The following is a 22836-nucleotide window of genomic DNA, read 5'->3' as shown; positions in this document are numbered from 1 at the left end:
ATAGGTGGAGCCCAACTCCACTAGAAATCATATGCCTGGCAAGAACACTAAGGCAGAGCTATTGGCGCCATGCCGCCGAGGTTTGAAGCTGGCGCGGGAGATGGGACTCCCCAGAGACGGATCGTGGAAGAGATCAGGTTTTACTCCAGGGTTTTGAGGAAGTGAGAGTAGGGCATGCACGTCGATCTTGCAATGAAATTGCGCATAAGTTAGCGAAATTTGGCTGCGTGAACAAAGTCTGTAATATCTGGTCGGGGGAACCCCAGAACTTATTGTAAACATTTTTGGCAACCGAGGGTGCCGGAGTTTAATAAAGTCGCAAATTAAATCTAAAAAAAAAAGGGTTCCCTCTGGAATGGGCTTTGCATGGGCCTCTTTTAGTGATCAGGCTTTTAAACCCAGCCGGCCCATTTCTGGAGAAACCTACCCTTACCAGAGTCTGGACTCTGGAGTCTCCGTCTTACAGTACGCTCCAACCCTGGGCTTGGGCAAACGATAACGAAACTGCCGAGCGGAGAGGCGATGGCGGCGAAGAGCGAGAACCAGCCGGACGGCGACGAGGGCACCAACCCCGGCGAGGGAGGCGCGTCCGGGTCTCCGCCGTTTATTGCTGCCGCCCCGGTCGTATGCTTCACGCGTTCCGCCGGTGACTTCGCCGGCGGCGCTTTCGTTGGATCTATCTTTGGATATGGTAATCACCGCAATTCCCCTCTTCTCCTTTCCGGGTTACTTTATTTCTGCGGTGATGGTTTAGTTATTCCTCTGGTGGTAGTCTCGAAATTTCTTGTATTGGGAGCTCGGTTCTTGTTAGGGCAGTCGATAAGAGGAAATTTGATCTCAAAATACTGTAAAAGATAAGAGGAAATTTCTTTGTCTTGGGTTTAGCGCCCAGTTCTTGCTATAGTCTAAGATTATAATACTCCATGTATTCGTATAATCTAGAATTCCTTTCATCCATTTAATCTTGAATTTCTTTGTTTTCATTTAATATTAATTTTAGACCCTTATTGGTGTTTAGCATAATGGAAGCACTACTGATTCATATGCTGTCACTAACAGCGCCTGTGATACCTGTTTAACTTCCTTAAACAAATTCCTTATGTTGCATATCTGATTCTTTTGCAGGACAAGGTTTGCTAACAAAGAAAGGCTTGAAGGGCTCACTCGGCAATGCAGGATCCTCTGCCAAAGTTAGTTTTCATGTTTGTGTGCATATATTTAACATGCAAATTGAACTAGCCTTTTCCAGGCAGCTTGCTCATAATATAAATTTTCTGGATTAGAGTTTTGCAGTTCTTTCTGGCGTGCAGAGCTTGGTTTTGTGCTTGTTGAGAAAGCTGCGTGGCAAAGATGATAGTGAGTGTATCTTCTTAGTGGCAAGCTTTCTGTTAACACCTTGATAGTTGGATACGTAGCATGAACTCACATATGTTTCTTTGACAGTTATCAATTCTGGCATTGCTGGTTGCTGCACTGGTCTTGCTTTGAGCTTTCCAGGTACATTCACATTGAACAAACAGCTTACTTACTATTGTACTTTGTATTGTTTCGTAGAGTAAGGAGAAGATGGGATATCAACATTGTTAGTATAGTTGCAAGCGATTTATGGCTCTTTTCACTTTCTGTCAATCAGATTTCCTTTTATTGGATTACCTAAACAGCATATTGTAATCTGCCTTTTTTTTTTTAAAACAACAAGCCCTAGCGTCAATTTCAATTAAAGAATCCGCCATTGTTTTACAGCACACATAAGATGCAAGAAAAAAGCAAAAAAAAGTAGCTCCATTACATGTCCAGAAACACCCTCAGTCTTACTGCATTCAAACCTGACATTACATGGAAACATCATAACCGAAAACAGCTTAAGACACTAGTTTTTCAGCCTCCCAATAACAGGCGCCCAACCATTTCTCTTTCTATATTGATCACCCAAAAAGGTCATCTTTGTGAAAAATTTGTGTTACTAAATTGTTCCCTTTGTAAATGCGCTTTATTACACATTATTATTACTTGATTAGGATAATGGTCTGTTACCTAACTGTGCAAGTTATCAATTGAGTGATAATTGTGGTGTGGTTCCAGTTCCAGATGTGTATTTGATATCATAGTTATTTTGAGAATTAAAGTACGAATATATACTTAAGTTTGCTTAGAAATAAAGGCTGAATTGCGTCGTATAGTTATTGTAGAATTTCAGAACAGTCAATTTAGAAGAAGTCCAATATCATGTGTAATAAATTCACTAAATCAGGAGCCTTGTTCGGGACTGCACAGTTTGTGGTCCAATCAGACTGGACCACTTATGCATTGCTTGATTTTGATTTTGCACAGATTATTCAGGGTAATTTAGTGATGCTAATATGTATGCAGTACAGGGGAAGTTGGCGATATGCTAAATACGTTCTTATGCGTTACACGCATCTTGGGAATGTAGTGGCTAAGTTGATGATATGCTTAACACATTCCTATGCATAATAAATTAATAACACCTCTTTTTGTTCACTCTGCATCTTTGTTCCTTTACACATGTCGCAAAAGATACGCAGCGTATTGCCTTATCCAAATGGTATTCCTTGTCGAAACCCTAACTGCACTGGAGAGAAGCTAAAATGCTAACGTCTAAGCCCACAGTAAACATATGATGAGCCCAAACTAGAAATCCAAGAACACCTATACTTATCATGGCATAAACCATGCCTAGATACCCGAAGACCGGTTTTCTTGAAAAGGTCGATACGATATGACTAATAATACCGAATCCTGGCAGAATGAGAATATACACCTCTGGATGACCGAAGAACCAAAAGAGATGCTGGTATTATATTGGGTCTCCCCCTCCTGCAGGATCAAAAAAGGTTGTATTAAAGTTTCGATCGGTTAATAACATTGTAATTGCCCCTGCCAGTACCGGAAGTGATAATAAAAGTAGGAATGCTGTCACTAGAACGGACCACACAAAAAGTGGTAATCTATGCATAGTCATTCCAGGTCCACGCATGTTGAAGATAGTTGTTATAAAATTGATAGAACCTAAAATTGATGAAACACCTGATAGATGAAGACTAAAAATTGCTAAATCAACTGCTCCTCCAGAATGGCTGGTAATACAACTTAAGGGCGGATAGCCCGTCCACCCAGTGCTGCTGCCTACTTCTACTAAGGCTGAGCTTTCAGGCTTTTTTGGCTCGCAATAAAGCTAGGGTCCTTAGTTGGCGGCCTTCAGTTGACCCATCGAACGAAAACATTTGCACTGAAAGGATATATGAAGCATGATTTTCTTTTGTGGGGATCATTCGTGCATGTGCTACCCTACTTAGTTTTAATATATATTATTATTGTAAATAACGACCACTACCTTTTGTCAATTGTTGGAACTTTGGTGATGTAGTTTCCTTACAGGCTTGCTTCTCCTAATGTAGGTACACCTCAAGCGCTGCTTCAGAACTGCGCCACCTTTGCAGCATTCTCATGCATCATGGAGGGCCTCAACAAGCAGCAGACTGCGATGGCGCACACTCTCGCCGGGAACGCTTTGACCTTTGCGCATGACAATGGCAGCGTCCTCCCTCCTTTCACTTTGCCACCAATTCTCGATGCTTCAGATGCTTTAGCTTCATGCTGCCAGGCACTGGTAAAGCCCAAGCACTAGACAGCATCATTAGGCGGGAGACAGAGATATGCTCAGGAAACCTAGCTAGCTCCAGTATTTCCTAGCGTATGTAAATTTTGCCTTTGGATAATGTCGAAGATCTAGATCGTTTGCTTTCTGGCCAGGTTTTTTGGTCGCTGCATCTTGTCCCGTGCGTTTGCTTAATGATATCGTGGATGGATTTTGTTGGCCTGGCAGATAAAAACCGTGATAAATCGTCTCAAAGGATTATCTGTTCTGCAACCTTTGCACGGTCTACTTGTGTTTCACACTTGGGATATGGTTTTGTTATACTAGTTGAATGAAGCTGACGGTTATTTGCTTGTTTATGTGTTCCTACTTCCTATCAAGTGTGCAATGGTCAGCAGTGCTGACTTTTTTTTTCACATACAAACGTGAACACCGGCGCCTCCGGCACGGCACGGCAGCAACCATCAGCTTGATTGAACCGCCATTTGCAACTGATCAATCGTTCAATGTTATGCTCAGCTCCCCTCTCCGGGTATGCTTCCCGTTTCGTGCCGTCCTCTGACCGGCAGATCGCGTTGCAGCGACGACACCTTGGCCGATCGAGTAGTGAAGAAAATGGGAGTTACTTTCGGTGAGAAAAAAGTTCAGTCATGCGACGATTGATCAACAGAAAGTGAGAAGAAGGTGGCAGCAGCAGAACGCATGGCTTGTAACGGAGTGTACGGACGTGACGAGGCTTCTGCCAACGCGTACAATTCTTCAGGACGAATAGCCGACCAAATTGGCGAAAACAGGTGGTAATTATGTCATCCGGCACAATGTTACACGGAGCGTGGATGCTTATCTAGGAGGATTTACTCGATTGATTAAAACTTAAGAAAAACTGACACCCATTCCCTTGTACAGTAGGTTGCAGCTGTTGTAAAACAAAAAAAATGCTAACCAATAGGGGTTCTATTGCAACGACTAGATGTAAGCAGGATAGAAATTTTTATAGTGTCGGTTCTAACTTCTAAGGTAGTGCTGGTGTCTGAATGTTTATAGTGTCAGAGTTATGGATGTTTAATCAATGTTCTATTGATGTTTACGTAAATGTTTTTTGAATTTTATGTTTACGTAAATGGTAAAAGTCGATGTTCTTAGTGTTGAATCAATGTCTCAAGTGCTCAATCGGAATTTCAAGTGTTCAATCGATATTTCAAGCGTTCGTAGTGCTAATTCGATGTCAAAGTGTTAAATTTTAAGTTCGAAACGTCGAATTTGAAGTCTTCACATGGTTCCTCGCAACCTAAAATGCATCATCTTCTAATCGACTCCTCTCCCAAAATACATCATTTCTGGTAATGTAAAATTATAGGCATCTGTTTTGGTGCCCTTTTTTTACATCATTCATGTGTGATGCTTCAAGAGTCCGGAATTGCAGGATTCGTCAACTCTGAAGCTTCCTACCGTACGTACACGGACCTTCAAGGCTTCAACACATACGTGCCCCGGCTTTCACGTCGATCGTCCTACTAGTCTACTACAAATAGCCCTTTCTCTGCATTCAAGCTGCATTGCACTTGCACCTCCAGCTGCCTCGGGGCCGACACGAGCAAAGACTCCACGTACGTTCGCGCGCTCTAGCTACCTAGCTAGCTAGCACCATGGCGAGGCCAGGCCACAGGGCGTCGCTCCTCCTCTTCCTAGCCGTAGCCACCACCGTGCTGCTGCTCGCGGCCGGCGCCACGGCCCAGGGCTGCGCGAACGCCACGTTCCCGGCGGGCCGGTCGTTCGAGCGGTGCGACACCCTCCCGGTGCTCGGCGCCAGCCTGCACTGGACGTACCACGCCGGGAACGGCACCGCCGAGCTCGCGTTCCGCGCGCCGTCGGGCAGCGGCGGGTGGGTGGCCTGGGGAATCAACACCGCCGGCGCCGGAATGGCCGGTAGCAGCGTGTTCGTCGCCTCGCAGAACGCCGGCGGCGCCGTGTCCGTGCTCACCACGGTCCTGGAGAGCACGTCCCCTAGCCTCAAGAACGGGACCCTCAAGTTCGACGTGCCGGTGCCGCCCACCGCCGAGTACGCGGGAGGCGCCTACACGATATACGTCACGGTGGCGCTGCCGGGGAACTCCACAACGCAGAACACGGTGTGGCAGGCCGGGCCGCTCAGCGGCTCGGGGGCCATATTGCCGCACCCGATGTCAGGAGCGAACTTGCACAGCGTCAAGAAGCAGGATTTCCTGTCCGGCTGAAATATTTCTCGCGTTGCTGCTGCTGGTTTGATTGAATAAAAATGTACACCCTACACGCTAGTAGCATTATAGTACTAGTACATGTTTACTCACATAATTAAAGGGAGTGCTAGTTTGCTTCATATTACTGCTTCCAGTTAACAATTGTTTACAAGTTTTTCTAGGTAAATGCAGTGGCTGCAAAAATTTATACTCCGTACGAACTTTTTATTGGTATATTTTGCGGGGAAGGATTTATTAGATCCATGTGAAGAATTGAAAATACACAGTAGAACATGGGTTCCATGAACCCAGTTTACTATATGGGCCTAAAATCCGTATATTCGAACCTCCAAAAATTTCAATTTTTTTTTTCATATATAGGATGCACGTATGTACGCACGTGCCATTTTTTATACCTAAATTTGAAAGTATGTAGACTCACCCCTTCCGAAAATTTTATAACTTGAGATCGGAGCAACTGCGTAACTTACTACTAGAGTAAACTTAATCGGGTTTCGCTGAACCCAGGTTCAAAAAATCCCCTTTAGTGAAGAATGTATACAAAGACAATTTTCGTCCAAGAGAGCAGATTTGGTGCACCCGAACACCAGTGCTCTTGGTTTTAAAAATATTTAAAAATTATACTTCTATGGTTCAGAAAATCATAAAATTTAATTCATGCATATGTCCTGAATACTTATGCCAAGTTTTGCTAGAAATTGCGTCGTATTTTAAGCTAACGGAAAAAAAATACTCCCTCCGTCACGTAATAGGTGTCGCAGGGCTAGTGTAAAACAGTTTTTGCAATTGAACCCTTAGTATTTCGAAAACATCACGATCGAATCCCCAATCGTATCTCCCAGGATCGCGTGCGCGGGCTTGCTGCAGCTGGTTCCCGCCGGCGGATCGCGCGCCGCGATCGTGCCCCGGACGACGCCGGAGTTCCGCGCCCCGTGCAGCCTGGCAGCGGGCGACTCCCACCGGCGGATCGCGCCGCGCTGACACCGCCGAAATTCTGCGCCCCGCGCAGCCTGATGCCGCCGAAATTCCGCGCCGCCGCCGGAGATCCACGCGCCGCTCAGCTTGGCGCCGGCGGAGTCCCGCACGCCTCGCAGCCTGGCGCTGGCGGAGTCCCTCGCCCCTCGCAGCCTGGCGCCGGCGGAGTCCCTCGTCCCTCGCCGCCTGGTGCCGGCGGAGTCCCTCGCCCCTCGCCGCCTGGTGCCGACGGGCCACCCGGTGGAGCTCACAGGCCCACGCCGGCGGGCTCGCGACCTCCCACCCTTCGCGTCGGCGACCTCTTGCAGACTGGCGCCGCTGGAGCTCGAGGAGTGGAGGTGGAAGACCCTGGTGGAGTGGAGGCGGGCGATCTTGCTGTGGAAGACCAACTGCTGAAGCTGTTGGAGCCTGTGCAGGTACCCCATTCCTGGCATACTCCTGAAACTGCTGGAGCTGAAGCTGTAGATCCTGGAGCATAACCTGCAGATTGTACAGTACTGTACATGTATTGAAAAAGATACACATCATATGTTTCAGCAATAATGAACACCATTATCTGAAAGTACTCCTTACTGTATTATCTGAAAGTACTGTACTTTGTCAGCAACAATGAACACCATTATCTCAAGCAGTGCAAAAATATCTCTATATGCACACATAGAATCTTGGATATCATACTCTGATCTCAAGAAGAACGGTGTGCAAGTAAATGCCTGACTTTGACCCCAGAGTTACAATAAGCAGGAACAGAAACTTACATGGAATTTGACCCCAGAGTGGAACAATCCCCTTGTACAATCTGCATACCCAACATTTTTTCAGTAGAGTGAGGTTACAGTTACAGAGAACAATAGATTCCAATATTTCGTTTCCTTGCATCGACTTACCCAGCATATCCTTCAGCCTTCACAAACTTAGGGAGCCCATCAGATAAACCAGCTTGATAAAGCAGGATACATCATCATTTTGTATTTCCAAGAGACTCCAGCATATCCTGCAACAATATTCAGCATAACAACAGCTTGATAAAGCAGGATACAGCATCAATATTCAGAAGCTACTCCTAGAAATTACAAGAGGGAAAGGCGTTTTCATTAACCGCCGGAGTAGTTGTCAGTAACCGATCAATATTCAGAAGCTACTCCTAGAAATTATAAGAGGGAAAGGCATTTTCATTAACCTGATGCTTGTAGTTGTCAGTAACCTGATGCTTGTAGTTGTCAGTATATCATGCACAGTGAAACTGACTGGATCACCACTAGTTGCACTTTGGCTGGGTATAGATACACTGCTTTCACCTGAAAGTAACACTGTTGGATTTTTCCTCGCCAAGTGTTTCTGTTGTGAATCCACTGATCCACCAGAAGCGTTAACATGCTTGTCAGTAATAGGTGGGACTGGATCAGCAGGTTCAAGACCAACTTGAACTCCTGTCAGCAGGAACCTTTGATGTACTGAAACAAATTATCCAGAAGCCTCCTGCAATGAAAGTGGATTTTTAGATCTGCGCATATGGAATTATCACTTAACAAATTCAGAAATTCATATACTGTGGCTCCAAAAAGTAAAACAAGATCATGCTTTCTTTTTGTTGGCATAATCATTTTCTTTATAGCATTGTTGCATTTGTTTTGGTGTTGTATATTCTTTATAGCATGAATATTTTTGTAGGATATGGTCAAGGGAACAAGAGGGGTACAAGATAACAAGAGAAAGAGAATAAACAACAAGACGAGACTCCAATATGATGATCCATTAATTCTCTCCAATGAGTAAGTTCCAATTCTTTTTGTGATTTTTGAAGGAGTTCGATGCTCATGTGGACTAAATTTAATCTTCTCTCTGCACAGCTATATGAATGAACAAATTGACGGCGGCAAACTATATATGCTTGTTTCCAAGAGGAAGAAAGCACCTCTTAGTGCAAAAGATGTGTGGAGATACAACAGAATGCGCCAAGAGGACATCTTCTCCAAACCTTTGATCCATATGAGACTGGGATTCCCTCGGATGAGAGTACATTGTGATAAGATGCAAGAGCAACAAAGAGGCAAGGATGCTATCATTGATCTCAATTTGAGCCCATCACATCAGATGCTAGAGCAGCACAGAGTGAACAATGTTGTCATTGATCTCAATTTGAGCCCATCACATCAGATGCAAGTGCACGAGAGAGGCAAGGATGTTGTCATTGATCTCAATTTGAGCCCGTCACAACAGATGCAAGTGAAGGACAGAGGTAAAGGTGATGAGACGATGCTAGAGCAGGACAGAGGCAGATATGATGAGACGATGCTAGAGCAGGACAGAGGCGGAGATGATGAGACGATGCTAGGCAAGGGTGATGAGACGATGCTGGAGCAGGACAGAGGCAAGGGTGATGAGACGATGCTGGAGAAGGACAGAGGCAAGGGTGATGAGACGATGCTGGAGCAGGACAGAGGCAAGGGTGATGAGACGATGCTGGAGAAGGACAGAGGCAAGGGTGATGAGACGATGCTGGAGCAGGATAGAGGCAAGGGTGATGAGACGATCTTTGGAGAAGGACAGAGGCAAGGGTGATGAGACGATGCTGGAGAAGGACAGAGGCAAGGGTGATGAGACGATGCTGGAGAAGGACAGAGGCAAAGAACTGAGAGATGAGGAAAGATATGGTCTTTATTTTGCCTTAGAAGTAATCAGAAGAAGAGATGGAGGTTTTACGAAAGAGGATAAGCAACTCATAGCAGAAATGCTCAACACAAGTATACGAACAGTCGAAAGGGTGTGGAACTTAGGCAAGAATCAGATTGCAGAAGGGAAACGAAGAGTTGATGTTTCGAACCAAAAGAAGGGTCATGTTGGCCGTAAGAGAATAGATTTGGGCCTCTCGAGGGTACCGACAATCCCACTGAATAAACGGAGGACGATCCGATCTTTAGCGAAGGCCCTAGGTGTTAACCGCACAACCTTACACCGAAGGTTTAAGTGGGGTGAGCTGAATCGACACAGTAACACCCTGAAGCCGTTGTTGACAGAAGCAAACAAGGTCCAGAGAATGAAATTCTGCCTCGCTATGCTCAATGAGAACTCTTTGCCATCTCTCGAGCCAACATTCAAGGTTATGGACGACATGGTCCACATAGATGAGAAATGGTTCATTCTGAGTAGGGTGAAGAACACATACTACCTTCTCCCCAAAGAACCTAAACCCTTGCGCACAGTGAAGAACAAGAACAACATCGCCAAAGTGATGTTCTTAACTGCGGTTGCTAGGCCGAGGTATGGTGAAGGTGACATAGTCACGTTTGATGGCAAGATTGGAACTTGGGCATTTGTAAAGGAAATTCCAGCTGCTAAAAAAAGTAAGAACAGAGAAAAGGGGACAATCGAGGTAAAACCCATAAAAGTTACCCGAGATGTCATGAGGAACTATCTCTGCGAGCTAGTGATTCCTGCCATCCAGGACACGTGGCCTGATGAGGATGTAGGAAGAACAATCTTCATCCAGCAGGACAATGCCAAACCTCATGTCCTCCCTAATGATGAGGGTTTCCGACAGGCCGTAGCACAGACTGATTTGGACATCAAGTTGTTGCAGCAACCTCCAAATAGTCCGGACCTAAATGCGCTAGATCTAGGCTTCTTTAGGTCTCTGGAGTCCCACACCGATACTAGAGCACCAAACAATATTCGAGAGTTGATAGAAGGTGTGGAGGAAGAATATAATAACTACGAGGTCAACAAACTCTCTCGAACCTTCGTGACACTCCAATCATGTATGATTGGGGTGATGGAAAAAGGAGGAGGGATAGACTACGATATCTCTCACATGAATAAGAACCGCCTCCAGGCAGAAGGTAGTCTAGGAATGCCTCTAACTATCTCGGCGGACCTACTTGTAAAAACTAAAGACCTTATCAAAGCAGCAGAGGTAAAGATTCAGATAGACTAATTTGAATTTCAAATCTAACTAGTGTTGCTCATACAATTTGTTTTTGAAATTAATGCAGGTGCAAGCTAAGCAACAATCAGCGCCCATTCCTAAAATTAAGCAGCGAAACTCCCATAAAAAGGAAAATAAGGAAGTTTCCATTTCATTGAGGAAACCCCATTTAGTGGTATGTAACATAGTACTCCTAGTGTAATATGTTAGTGTTCATTCGTTATTACTTTGTAACACTCCTTTGTGCAGGGAGCTGGTCTTCGGAATATGGGCAACACGTGCTTTCTAAATGCAATTCTTCAATGCATGACTCATACTGTCCCACTATTTCAGAAAATTCGTTGCACTGACCACTCCAGTCCATGCTCATGTATGTATTGTTTCTCCTAATGGCATGATTTCTCCTAATGACTTTGCTTTGCATGATATGTTCTACTCTTACCATGTAGATGATGAAATTGGGTTCTGTTCTTTATGCGCCCTAAAAGCACAAATGAAAGAATCAATTCAAAGCCCTGGGTCTGTTTTAGTGCCAGCAAGGTTCAAAAATAATTTAAGCAGTATCCTTTGGATTGACGATATGTTTCCTCTGCTTTATTTAATTTTGGTGAATTTTTTACATACTGTCAATTCCTTAACAAGATTTACAAGAATTATCTCCAGCTTTTATACCAGGACAACAAGAGGATGCACATGAGTTATTAAGTTGCTTGCTGGAAAATTTGCATAAGTGTACCCTTGATCCCAAATCAATTGATGGGGAAAGTATTGTCGATCAGGTGTTTGGAGGTAGACTGAAAAGCCTGGTATGTACTGTACTTCTTATTGCTTAGTTGTGTTCAAACTACTATGGCTTATTTGGAGTAATACAATTCTCTTCATGTAGTTGACATGCCATGATTGCGGTCACTGCTCAGAGACATTTGAGCCCTTTCTTGATATCAGCTTGGAGATCGATCAGGTTGATGACCTTGTTGCTGCATTGGAGTCTTTTACTAAGGTGGAACAATTAGGTGATGCTGAGCACAAGCTAAAATGTGAAAGTTGTAATGGCCAAGTGTGTAAGGACAAACAGCTTGTGCTTGATGCAACACTAGATGTGGTAGCATTTCAACTAAAGCGCTTCACAGTTACCCTTGATGGTTACATTGATAAAATTGACAAACATGTGGCATACCCATCACAACTTGATTTGCAGCTATTCCACACTAACCCAGACAAAGAGGTGAGCTACATGTGCACCATTCTTGGTTTATCGATGAAGCATATTTTGATGTTTTTCTTGTATTTTAACATGCATCAGGGCCTAAAATATGATTTGTATGGCGTTGTTAAGCATTCTGGCTTGCCTAACTTTGGCCACTACATGTGCACCATTCGTTCTTCACCAACTAGTTGGCACTTGATGAATGACTCACTTGTAAGTGCTAGTACTTAATTGTTCTTTCTTTTTTCATGCCACGGATATTTTCATCTTATAACACATATTTTCACTTGCAGGTTGATTCAATTACTGAGACAAGCGCACTAAACCAAGAAGCGTATCTGCTCTTCTATGTTAGGCATGGCATGTTTCCATGGTTCTCAAGTTTGTTACAGGAAGCTAATAGTGGTGTCCCTAGTGCTACCAAGAGGATGTACCCTGTTAATGACCATAATGTGTTTGCCTTTGAAAACTTGGGTAAGATTTATTTCCAATTATAATCTGCTTGAAACCAAGAGGAGTACATTTGCAGTAACTAATCAATACCTTTCTGCAGTGACTGAACATCAAATGAATATGAAGAAGCAAAAGGGTGCAGATTTGTCTACATCTTCCGAAAGCTCTTCCCTGGATCAGAATGCATCACGGGTACCGACGGGCATGGCGTCTGTAAAAAGAAAATGTGGTCTCAAAAGATTAGATTCACCCAATGTGGTGCTTTGTTGAAACAAAGGCTGCATCACGGTTAATAGACCTTGTACTCTTATTAGATAGTGGATTGTGGGCAGAGTGCAAGGACAGTCTGATCTACTTAGCTATTTACACTACCACACTAGGATGGTGTTACTCCTGTATATTTAAAATAGGAACAGTAGCACAATGATCTTTGATTATGGCTGTACTATTGCTATTCAGATAGCAAATGAAGTGGCCAAGCTGAGCTCACTATAAAACAAGGCAAAGCAAAGGGTGTTCTGGTTCCAAACAAATTTGACACCTGTGCAAATTTGACAACTACTCCAGTAATTATTTGTAAGTTTGAGTGCTATAGCAACATGAATGGGAAATAATGAGCTAAGCAATTATGGAAATACTCCATAGACCATATGGTTTCCAGGGAGTACTCCAGTTGTAAAGCTAACCTATTCTACTCCAGTAAAAATGTCCAGTACTCCATTGGAGTAGTAAAGCTAACAATTTCCAGGGAGTACTCCAGTAGTAAAGCTAACAATTTACTCCATTGGAGTATGTGACTTTCTAATTTGTGGCTTCTAAAAACTTTACTCCATTGGAGCATCTTATCACCCTTTGTCCACTGGTTGACTGAATCTCACAGGGATTACATATGCAGCTATAACCTCAACATCACTACTCCAATATGGATTGTGGTTTTAATTTTGCTTCCAGAGCAATAACCTCACCATCAGTACTCAAGTGTGGATTGTGGTTTCAATTTTGCTTCCAAAGCTATATCACAGGGAGTACTGTAATCATGTTTAGCTTGCCAAAAATCCATCGCCAGCAGCAGCAATCAACAGAGGGGAAGCTTGCCAAAAATCCATCGTCAGCAGCAGCAATCAACAGAGGGGAATACCAATACATACCGTCGCGGTGGAGGGCCGTGTCCTCGCCCTTGAGGGACCCTTCGTAGGCCAGGCGGAGCGCATCCAGCCTCATCTGCTCCGACTCGCACTTGCCCGCGATTAAGAGGAGCCGCGCCACGCGCGTGCGGCCCGAGTACTGCACGGCGTACACCTCGACGTCAAACTGGTCGCCGGAGAGCAGCGCCTGGGAGGGCTCCCCGCCGCCAGCAGCCGCACCGTCGCCATCAGACGCCCCCGTCGCAGCAGCCGCGCCCCGTCGCAGCAGCCGCGCCCCGTCGCAGCAGCCGCACCTCAACATTAGATCGAGAAGCGCCTGCAAATCCGGCCGCCGGAGGCAAAAAATCGCACCTTCAAGTTGTGGATGAAGAGGACGACGGGCCAGAGGAACAGGGAGAGGCGGCGAGGACGCACGCGAGGGAGAGGATGCAGCAGCGCGGCGTGGTAGAAGAAAAGACCCCGGCTTGGGTTGGGAGGGGGTGGAGCGAAGGCGGCCGGCGCCATCGGAACGCGGCCGGCTCCGTCGGCGAGCGGTCGGCGTCGTCGGGTGGAAGAGGAGAGGACGACGAAGTGAGGGTGGAGTTGCCAGGGATCGCGGAGTTGGTCGGAAATTTGTGGGGGTGTTGTTTGTAAAAAGGCCCGTCCGACACCTAATTTGTGACGGAGGGAGTACAAATTTATGTCTGTCTATAGAGATAGAAAAGTCAGATACAAAAAAATTGCCTTTTTCATATAGCTCAAAATTCAACATATGTTCCTCCGAAATTTCTACTCTACCTTTGGAATGTTTATATGTATGTAGGTATTGAATTTCAGATTTTTTAGATTCTCAGAAATATGTTTTACAGAAACCGGGAGGATTGGTGCGCATGTGCCCAAGGCACTTTTCGTCCAAGTGCAGTACTATAAAACTTTATTTGGGTATGAGAAAAACCTTAGCGTAGAAACTCTTAGAAAATTTCTGAGTTGATACTGAAAAAGGTTCTGAAAACCAAAATGGAGATTTAAAAATTAGGTTTTGTCATACCCACTATTTCTCCACCTATCCACAGAGCCGCTCACAATGCAATTGCGGCTAGAGGAGTTATTTAAAGATAAGCTTCCAAGTTATTTAAAATATTGTTCCAAACAAAGTCCACATAAGATTAACAACCACAATGTAATCCATCTATAATTAAACATTGCTTGGTTATTTATTTATAAGACACATGTGTGAGTCACGTGTCATAATTAAATTCATAGTTTAATTATGTAGGTTAATTTTCATCAGGGTTGTAATCTGACAATCAACCGAGTTCCTTCTAATCAGCATTGTACGGGGGTGATCTTTCCAGTATAGTTAATAATGTATTCCAATACTAATCTTTCTTAAGTAAACATTGAGTATGTATAAATTCGTCAAGTTCAAATTCCAACAAGTAATCATTCTAGATAAACAATTACCCCGGACTAAGAAATTCCATGGTCAATAGTTCCACAAAGAGATGTCATGAATAATAACAAGAATTATTTGGATATAGTTGAAAGACATGATTCCTACATTTACGGATGATATTTTAGTTATTATGATAAAGGTGGATAATTGACATGATGGGCCGTCTTTCTTATTTTACCAACAATTGTGGGATCTAATTAAAAATTATTTACTTGGTATATTTATTGACCAGAACAACAAGGAGCTAGATCATTTTAGACTAAATTTCTTGTCACTTCAATTCCAAAAGAACCTAGAGTCATGTTACTATTAAGTTCGGGTCAAATTGCCTAACTAATTGTAGCTTCAAAATCTTATCCAAATGTGCTACTAATAAACTAGGTATGGGCCATGAGAAATTGATTTCTCCAAACCAACCCGCATTTATTAGGATTAGGTATATTGAAAGAGTGGTCTATACACATGAAATTATTAAAGAAGAAGTAGCGCATAGTACTCAAGATGGTTTTATTTCTAAGATAAACAACGAGAACCCTTATGATATGACATGTTGAAAATTTCTTATCAAAATGGTGCACGCTTGAGGCTTTAGTCCTAGATGGGTGTTTTTTTTAATCAAAACCTGTCTAGATAAAGGCTTTGTTGGTGTTAGAATTAATAATGTTAACAACGGTTTTTTGAAACTAGTAGAGGTGCGGGATTGGGATATCATATGTCTCCTCTTATCTTTAATTTAGTTGATGATGTTTTTACTATAATGCTAATCAAAGTTACTATGCGTAATCAGATCACTCGTTAGTTGTATGGGTATTCTCCCACTAGGATTATCAACATGCAATATATATGATGAACCCTACAATTATTACAAAAAGATAAATCATCTACTTGGATCCTTTCTTATTTTGAACAAATATCTAGGTTGAGAATTGATTTCTATACATCTGATTTGGTGCATACAAATATTTGAACGATGATGCCAAAATCTGTACAAAGTCTTTAAGTTTTAGACTATGGAAATCCCCCTTTAATAATCTTGGACCTTTCCATCATAGCAAGCTTAGGGAAGAGGATCTAAAACTCATTGTAAACAAAATCCTTAATAGAACAGCTGGGTGGAGGGGTAATTGTTGCCCATGCAACTAAGTTGGATTTGGTTAAAAGATGCTTGGCAAGTAATCTTATCTATCTTCTTAGTGTTATTAAATTCCCCAAATGGGAAATATCTCTTACTGGATATCATTATTTAGCTAACATTGGGGTTAGTTTCCAAAAATAGGAGTTTGGGGGGCTAGGGGTTCAAACGAAATACGTCTGATGGAAAAAATTGAAGCAAAAATGAACTACAAAAATCCACAATAAAACTTACAGTTACATCAAGACCTTCCAAATTTGTTGTCTCTATTCTCATCTCATCCCTCCAAATGTACTTGTTGATAATATTTTCACATGAACATATTGATTTTGACAATTATTTGGGTAGTTATATTTTATTTTATAAATGGGAGCTCAGACCCGGTCCTGCATCAAAATAAATGCAGATATCCTTAATTTTATTATTATAAAGTTGATAGTTATAGTTCAAATTATATTTTTGCCCCAGGCCCTCGATCAGGATCGGTCCTGCCGACCTTCTGACTGAGTGTTTCCGAAAGCCACAGCCCCAAAGTTCAGTCAGCCGGTTCATGCGATGCGACGTGGTGATTGATCACCAGGAAGTGAGGACGAAGGTGGCATCAGCAGGACGAATGTCCTGTCAGGTTGTGTCAGTTGTCCCAGAAGTTTGGCCACGCAACTGCGTGCGTATGCATCAGTTGGAAATATGTTCACGGGATCGTGCGGAATCTTCAGGTGGCTGCAACGCGACCAAATGTATTCCGCGAGAGCCACGGACGGACGGTAGATTACACGTATGGAGTAGTACAATCTCATCATCTGGCGCAATGTCAACGCGAAGAGTGGCCGGTTACTTAGCTGACGCCTGATGACTAGGATATCTCTGACGGGAAGATCTAAATCGACGCATGGGCTATCCATTTACGTCGGTTTGGGTGGGCGCGTGGTTATTTGATCGCGGCCAAAGTAGTTGGCATTTAGCCTTTAACTTAATACTAGAAAATATGCCCACGCGTTGCGGCGGATTAATTTTCACATAAAATTATTTCACGGAAATGCAACTACCATCAAAATATCTCAGAACATGTTTTTGTTAATCAATCGTGTGTAATACGAAAATTGTCACCTGCTAGTATAGTTGAAGTTAGCACTCAATAAAAAAAATAGAAACTGCAGCCTGCTGGTATAGTTGAAGCTTGTACGTCAATTTCTCAGGCCAAGAGAAGTGGAGGGTGGCTTAAAACAAAAGGCAATACTGCAAGGATTCAGCCAGCCTCTAAACACCAGTAGTGTTCAGCTTATGTGATCAAACATCATTGTTTAACTGAATTCTCGCTGGTCCTATAGATGTTGGTGTTCATAGTCGGAGAAGACACCAGAACCCAAAATGGCTCATTCCCTTTGCAAGTGTTGAGATACGTATCCTTGTATATCTGGATGTGTATCTTCTGTAGTTATGTATAGCGATACATATCTTTGTATTTATTATTGGGTCCGCCTCCTTCCTTGTATAGTCGAGGACGTGGCCTATATATGTAACGCCATATGCACCCAATCAATACATTGTGAGTTGCACCCCTTTCTACATGGTATCAGACACCTATCGTTCCTAACCTAGCCGCCGCGCCTCTCTCTCCCCACGCGCGCCGCCCCACCCTCCAACCCTAGCGCTGCCGCCCTTGTGCCGCCGCTGCGTGTGCTCCTCCTCACGCCGCGCCGCCGCCGCACCTGCAGCCGCCGCCGCGCCTCCCTCCCCAACCCCGCGTCGTCGTCGTCCCCCGCGCGCGCGTCGTCATGTCGTCGGTCTCCAACGGCAGCAACCCCTTCGCCTACAACCCATGGACGGGGGTCATCTGCGCCTACAGCATGCCGGTGCCGCGCCCGCCAACTCACCAGGCGCACTTCACCTTGACACCTCCCTACGCCTCGGCCTTCACCGCCACGCCGCCGTCCTACGCCCCGGCCTACCACGCCGCGCCCACCTGGCTCTTACGCCGGTGGCGGCAACTGGTTTATGGACACGGGCGCCTCGTCTCACATGGCCGCTCACCCGGGTAACCTTTCCCATTCTTTTCCCACTTCCACCGAGTCTCGCATCATTGTCGGTGACGGCGCCTGTCTTCCTATTTCTCACATTGGTTCTGCTAATTTTCCTTCTACTTCTAAACCACTGTCTCTTAATAATGTCCTTGTGTCTCCCCAGCTTATTCAGAATTTAGTCTCCGTTAAACTCTTTCTCATGACAACTCTGTGTGTTGAATTTGACGCGTTTGGTTTTTCTGTTAAGGAAGCCCGCACCCGGATGGTCCTCCATCGATGTGAGAGCCCCGACGATTTGTATCCGATGATGTCGCCTTCCGCTCCCGGCGCCGCACCTCGTGCTCTCTCCGCAGGCGTTGATCTTTGGCATTCTCGTCTTGGACATCCCAATGCCAACACGCTTCACCAAATAATGAGGGGTTTTTCGTTTTCATCTACTAAACAGTCTTCACATAATTGCGAAGCATGTCGTCTTGGTAAACACATTCGTCTTCCTTTTAGTCAGTTTTCCACCGTTGCGTCTTTTCCTTTTGAGTTAATTCATAGTGATGTATGGACCTCTCCAATCCCGAGTAATTCTGGTCTTCTTTATTACCTAGTTATTCTTGATGATTTTTCTCATTTTGTGTGGACGTTTCCCCTCCGTAAAAAGTCCGATGTCGCCACCACTCTCACAGCCTTCTACGCCTATGTTTCCACCCAGTTCGGTCGCCCCATCCACGCCCTACAAACTGACAACGGAAAAGAGTTTGACAATGTCGCCGTCCGCACCCTACTCTCCTCTCATGGCACTATTTTCCGTCTAACCTGTCCATACACGTCCCAACAAAACAGCCGCGCCGAGCATATCCTCCGCACCCTCAACGACTGCGTCCGCACACTCCTATTCCACAGCCATGTTCCCCCCACCTTTTGGCCTGACGCCTTAGCCACCTCCACCCTCCTTGTCAACCTTCGTCCGTGTCGTCCCCGCTGGAACTATGCACCTCATCACCTCCTTTACGGTTCCCCTCCATCCTACGATGGTCTTCGGATTTTCGGTTGTCGTTGTTATCCTAGTATCGCCGCCACCACTCCTCATAAACTCGCCCCTCGTTCCGTTCCGTGTGTTTTCCTCGGCTACCCGGCTAACACCAAAGGCTACCGCTGCTATGATCCGGTTTCTCACCGCGTCATCACCTCCCGGCACGTGTACTTTGATGAGCATTGCTTTCCTTTTGCACAAAGACAGGTGCTCGCCACTCCTCCTTCGACTACTGATGGTCCCCGGCGTCGACCCCTTGCAGGTCCGCCGGCTGTAGTGCCCTCGAGCTCGGACTCGGGCACTGCCTCGTCGTTCTCCGCCGCGCCCTTGAGCTCTGGCTCGGGCGCGGCCTCGCCACCCTCTGGGTCACCCTTGAGCCATGTCTCGGGTGACCCCACTTCGACACCCGCGCCGACACCTGCGCTGACGCCCGCCTCGACGCCGCCTGCGTCGCTCTCGAGCCTCAACTCGGGCGCCGCGCCATCTTCGCTGGGCGACGCCCCTTCGCCGGGTTCATCCGTCTCGACGCCGCTTGCGTCGCCCTCGAGCCTCAGCTCGGGCGCCGCGCCGTCTTCGCCAGGCGACGCCTCGCCTCCGCCTCCTCCGCCGCCGGCCACGGGGCCCCTCACGCGCGCCCGTGCAGGGATTCGCGTCCCGAGCACGCGTTACCCCTCGGACGAGTACGTCTGCACCGCGTCGACTTCCGCGTCTTCACCATCCACGCCATCGCCCCTGCCCGCCTCTGCCCGGGTTGCTCTCCGCGACCCGCAGTGGCTTGCGGCCATGCAGGACGAGTTCGACGCCCTGCAGCGGAAACCAGACATGGACGCTTGTTTCCCGACCCCCTCACGCCAACATCATCACCGGAAAGTGGGTCTTCAAGCACAAGTTCCATCCGGACGGTACTCTCGACCGTCACAAGGCGCGGTGGGTGGTTCGTGGCTTTCGCCAGCGTGCCGGCGTCGACTTCACCGACACCTTCGCCCCGGTTGTCAAGCCCGGGACGATCCGCACCGTCCTTCAGCTCGCGGTCTCCCGCGCGTGGCCCGTGCACCAGATGGATGTCTCCAACGCCTTCCTTCACGGCCATCTCGAGGAGCAGGTCTTCTGCCAGCAGCCCACGGGTTTCATCGACAGCACCCACCCCGACCATGTGTGCCTGCTCTCGCGCTCGTTATACGGGCTCAAGCAGGCCCCACGCGCCTGGTACCAGCGCATCGCAGCGTTTCTTCACCAACTCGGTTTCCGCTCCACCCGCTCCGATGCCTCGTTGTTTGTGTACAACAATGGAACCACCACCGCGTACCTGCTGCTCTACGTCGACGACATCATCTTGACGGCCAGCTCGACGGACCTGCTGCGACAGATCACCGAGCGTGTCTTCGCGCTGAGTTTGTCCTCAAGGACTTGGGGCCCCTGCACTACTTCCTCGGCATCGAGGTCGTACGTCGCACCGACGGCTTCTTCCTTCATCAGCGCAAGTACGCCCACGAGCTCCTGGACCGTGCCGGTATGCTTAATTGCAAACCCGCGGCCACGCCTGTCGACACGAAGTCCAAGCTCTCTGCCACAGATGGTTCGTTGGCCACAGACGCGTCACTTTATCGCTCCATCGTCGGTGCCCTGCAGTACCTCACCTTGACCCGCCCCGAGCTGCAGTATGCTGTCCAGCAGGTGTGCCTTCACATGCATGCTCCGCGGGATCCTCATTAGGCTGTGGTCAAGCGGATCCTCCGCTACATTCGTGGCACCATGGACTTCGGCCTCTCCCTCCACGCCTCTACCGCCACGGACATCGTCGCCTACTCGGACGCCGATTGGGCAGGCTGCCCCGACACGTGTCGCTCCACGTCTGGCTACTGCGTCTACTTCGGACCTTCGCTCATCTCCTGGTCGTCTAAGCGACAACCCACGGTCTGTCGCTCCAGTGCCGAAGCGGAGTACCGGGCTGTTGCTAACGCGGTTGCCGAGGTCTCTTGGCTGCGGCAACTCCTCGTTGAGCTCTAATGTCCTGTTGCCAAAGCCACCGTGGTCTATGCGTCATTTGAGGAGTTCCGGTCCAGTCTATGCGTTCGACCAGGCGACGCTTGGACTGCGGGGGTGTTGAGATACATATCCTTATATATCCGGATGTGTATCTTCTGTAGTTATGTATAGCGATACATAGCTCCCATATGCGATGCATAGATGGTAGTGGCAGGAACGGTTCTAGGTCGCCAGCCCTTGCCGGCATGGCGACCACCCACTTCCGTCACCGTCCGATTCGCCTCCATGGGAGACTCCCTCCTAGATCGCGCCCCCAATCTCCCTCCCCACTTCCTTCGCTCATCCTTTTTGTGGCCGTCTCCGGCCGGAGATCTCTAGCGCTCGCCAGGGCCGGCCCCCTTCCTTTTCCTCCGCTTGCCCAACTCGACTCACGTCGACCTCTGGGGCTACCACGCACTCGAAGCTTGACTTCTTCCTTGGTGACTCTCGTCTCCAGGATTCTCTGAAGAATCCGCTTTCTATTCTCTTTCTATTCTCTCCGATTCTCGGAAGCCGCCTTCGGCCACTAATCAATCAATCAAGAGTCCTGGTGCTTATTGATTCATGAGGATGCTTGCTGATATTCTTGGTGACTTGTGAACGTATATAAACTAGTTGATACCCCGCGCGTTGCGGCGGTCATCATACATGATTTTCTTGTATGCAAAAGATGGCATGAATTTGTCTATGAAAATATGATGAGAATATGTAACATTGATGGAAACACATGCATATTCGACCAATAAGCATTTTTAAGAGCAAGTAAGACAAAAAAAAATTCACTTATATCTTAGTATCATACATCGATCAAAGCAAGATAATTACTTAAGTTGGCTAAGTAGAAGCTTACATAGCACTGATCATTACACCGAATTCCTTTAAATTAAGACATTTGCATACAATGGAAAGAATAAATTTGACACACCGAATTATTTTTTCAGTCACAATGGCTGAATGAAAGCACTATATTTTAGTAACAACGGATGCAAAGCAAGATAAAGTTAAGAAAATAAAAAAATCCTAGTATGCTAGATATATATATGAAGTCATTCTTGTTGGATAATTAGGCACAATTTCCATGATTAATTCAAGAATATAAAACATGATGACAGCAACTACTAACATTTGGAACTCAAACATACTAGATGCATTAATCAACATGAGTAGCAGCAGCGCAAACGGTAAAGCATCCATCGCTAAACAGATCGAGATATGTCGCACGTACCGATCTGGTGGTGGTGGCGGTGGAGGTGTAGCAGACGATGTCGCAGCAGTAACGTTGTTGATGACAATGTTGTTGACGACGGGTCGAAGTAGACGGCGTTGAAGACGACGGTAGGCAACACCGCCCGACTTGGACGGAAGGCGACCCGTGATGAAGAGCTTGAGCAGTCGCGCAGAGCGCTTCCCAAAAATCTAATTCGCCCTCTCCCGTACAGGATCGCAAGGACGAGCGGTTCCGGAGACCTGCTCTCCCGTTCGCCGATGCACGTCGGCTCGCGGGATGGAGTAGGCTACGATGGCGGCTCAAGCAGAGAGAGGTGGAAACCCTAACTCGTGTATTGAATGTGTTTCTGCGGTAGCCGGGCAGGAGATTATATAGGCTCGGGAAACCCTAGGCAACGTGGGCCACGCCCA

At 46.3% G+C, this 22836-nt stretch overlaps 3 protein-coding genes across 4 annotated transcripts; 2 read left to right on the top strand and 1 right to left on the bottom strand.

Annotated features, from left to right (window-relative positions):
* Positions 1-431: 431 nt before the first annotated feature.
* Positions 432-3972, top strand: LOC127297088 (mitochondrial import inner membrane translocase subunit TIM22-3). The gene is made up of 5 exons (XM_051327342.2): positions 432-691; positions 1126-1190; positions 1284-1356; positions 1444-1497; positions 3420-3972. Exons 1-5 carry the CDS (start codon positions 523-525, stop codon positions 3647-3649), a joined length of 591 nt encoding a protein of 196 aa, XP_051183302.1. The 5' UTR covers positions 432-522; the 3' UTR covers positions 3650-3972.
* Positions 3973-5209: 1237 nt separating this feature from the next.
* Positions 5210-6019, top strand: LOC139839349 (auxin-induced in root cultures protein 12-like). The gene has a single exon (XM_071829402.1). It carries the CDS (start codon positions 5266-5268, stop codon positions 5851-5853), a length of 588 nt encoding a protein of 195 aa, XP_071685503.1. The 5' UTR covers positions 5210-5265; the 3' UTR covers positions 5854-6019.
* Positions 6020-6585: 566 nt separating this feature from the next.
* Positions 6586-14232, bottom strand: LOC127297089 (COP9 signalosome complex subunit 1-like). 2 transcript variants are annotated; one of them, XR_011743944.1, is made up of 5 exons: positions 13976-14232; positions 13565-13877; positions 12507-12627; positions 7719-7825; positions 6586-7630 (listed from the first exon to the last, which is right to left on the bottom strand). XR_011743944.1 is itself a non-coding variant. In XM_051327349.1 (3 exons), the coding sequence occupies exons 1-3, from the start codon at positions 14063-14065 to the stop codon at positions 12593-12595; spliced, it is 438 nt and encodes a 145-aa protein (XP_051183309.1). In that variant the 5' UTR covers positions 14066-14232; the 3' UTR covers positions 12419-12592. The 2 variants fall into 2 exon arrangements, 1 of the variants encoding a protein (XP_051183309.1); XM_051327349.1 differs by lacking the exons at positions 6586-7630; positions 7719-7825 and having other exon boundaries at positions 12419-12627.
* Between the last annotated feature and the right edge of the window lie 8604 nt (positions 14233-22836).

The sequence above is a fragment of the Lolium perenne genome, chromosome 4, assembly GCF_019359855.2.
Source record: "Lolium perenne isolate Kyuss_39 chromosome 4, Kyuss_2.0, whole genome shotgun sequence".
Lineage (NCBI taxonomy): Eukaryota > Viridiplantae > Streptophyta > Magnoliopsida > Poales > Poaceae > Lolium > Lolium perenne.
The sequence above is the reverse complement of the archived record's forward strand: the minus strand, read 5'-3'. Positions and strand labels throughout refer to the sequence as shown.

Bases quoted from the DNA above. Each gene is read 5' to 3' on its own strand.
- LOC127297089 (XM_051327349.1), bottom strand. From the start codon at position 14,065: ATGGCGCCGGCCGCCTTCGCTCCACCCCCTCCCAACCCAAGCCGGGGT. The intron at 13,878-13,975 runs GTGCGTCCTCGC...CCGGATTTGCAG, and splicing joins TGCTGCATCCTCTCCCTCGC to GCGCTTCTCGATCTAATGTT. The intron at 12,628-13,564 runs GTATGTATTGGT...TTCTTTTTACAG, and splicing joins CACGGCCCTCCACCGCGACG to ACGCCATGCCCGTCGGTACC.
- LOC139839349 (XM_071829402.1), top strand. From the start codon at position 5,266: ATGGCGAGGCCAGGCCACAGGGCGTCGCTCCTCCTCTTCCTAGCCGTA.
- LOC127297088 (XM_051327342.2), top strand. From the start codon at position 523: ATGGCGGCGAAGAGCGAGAACCAGCCGGACGGCGACGAGGGCACCAAC. The intron at 692-1,125 runs GTAATCACCGCA...ATTCTTTTGCAG, and splicing joins TGGATCTATCTTTGGATATG to GACAAGGTTTGCTAACAAAG. The intron at 1,357-1,443 runs GTGAGTGTATCT...TTTCTTTGACAG, and splicing joins GCTGCGTGGCAAAGATGATA to TTATCAATTCTGGCATTGCT.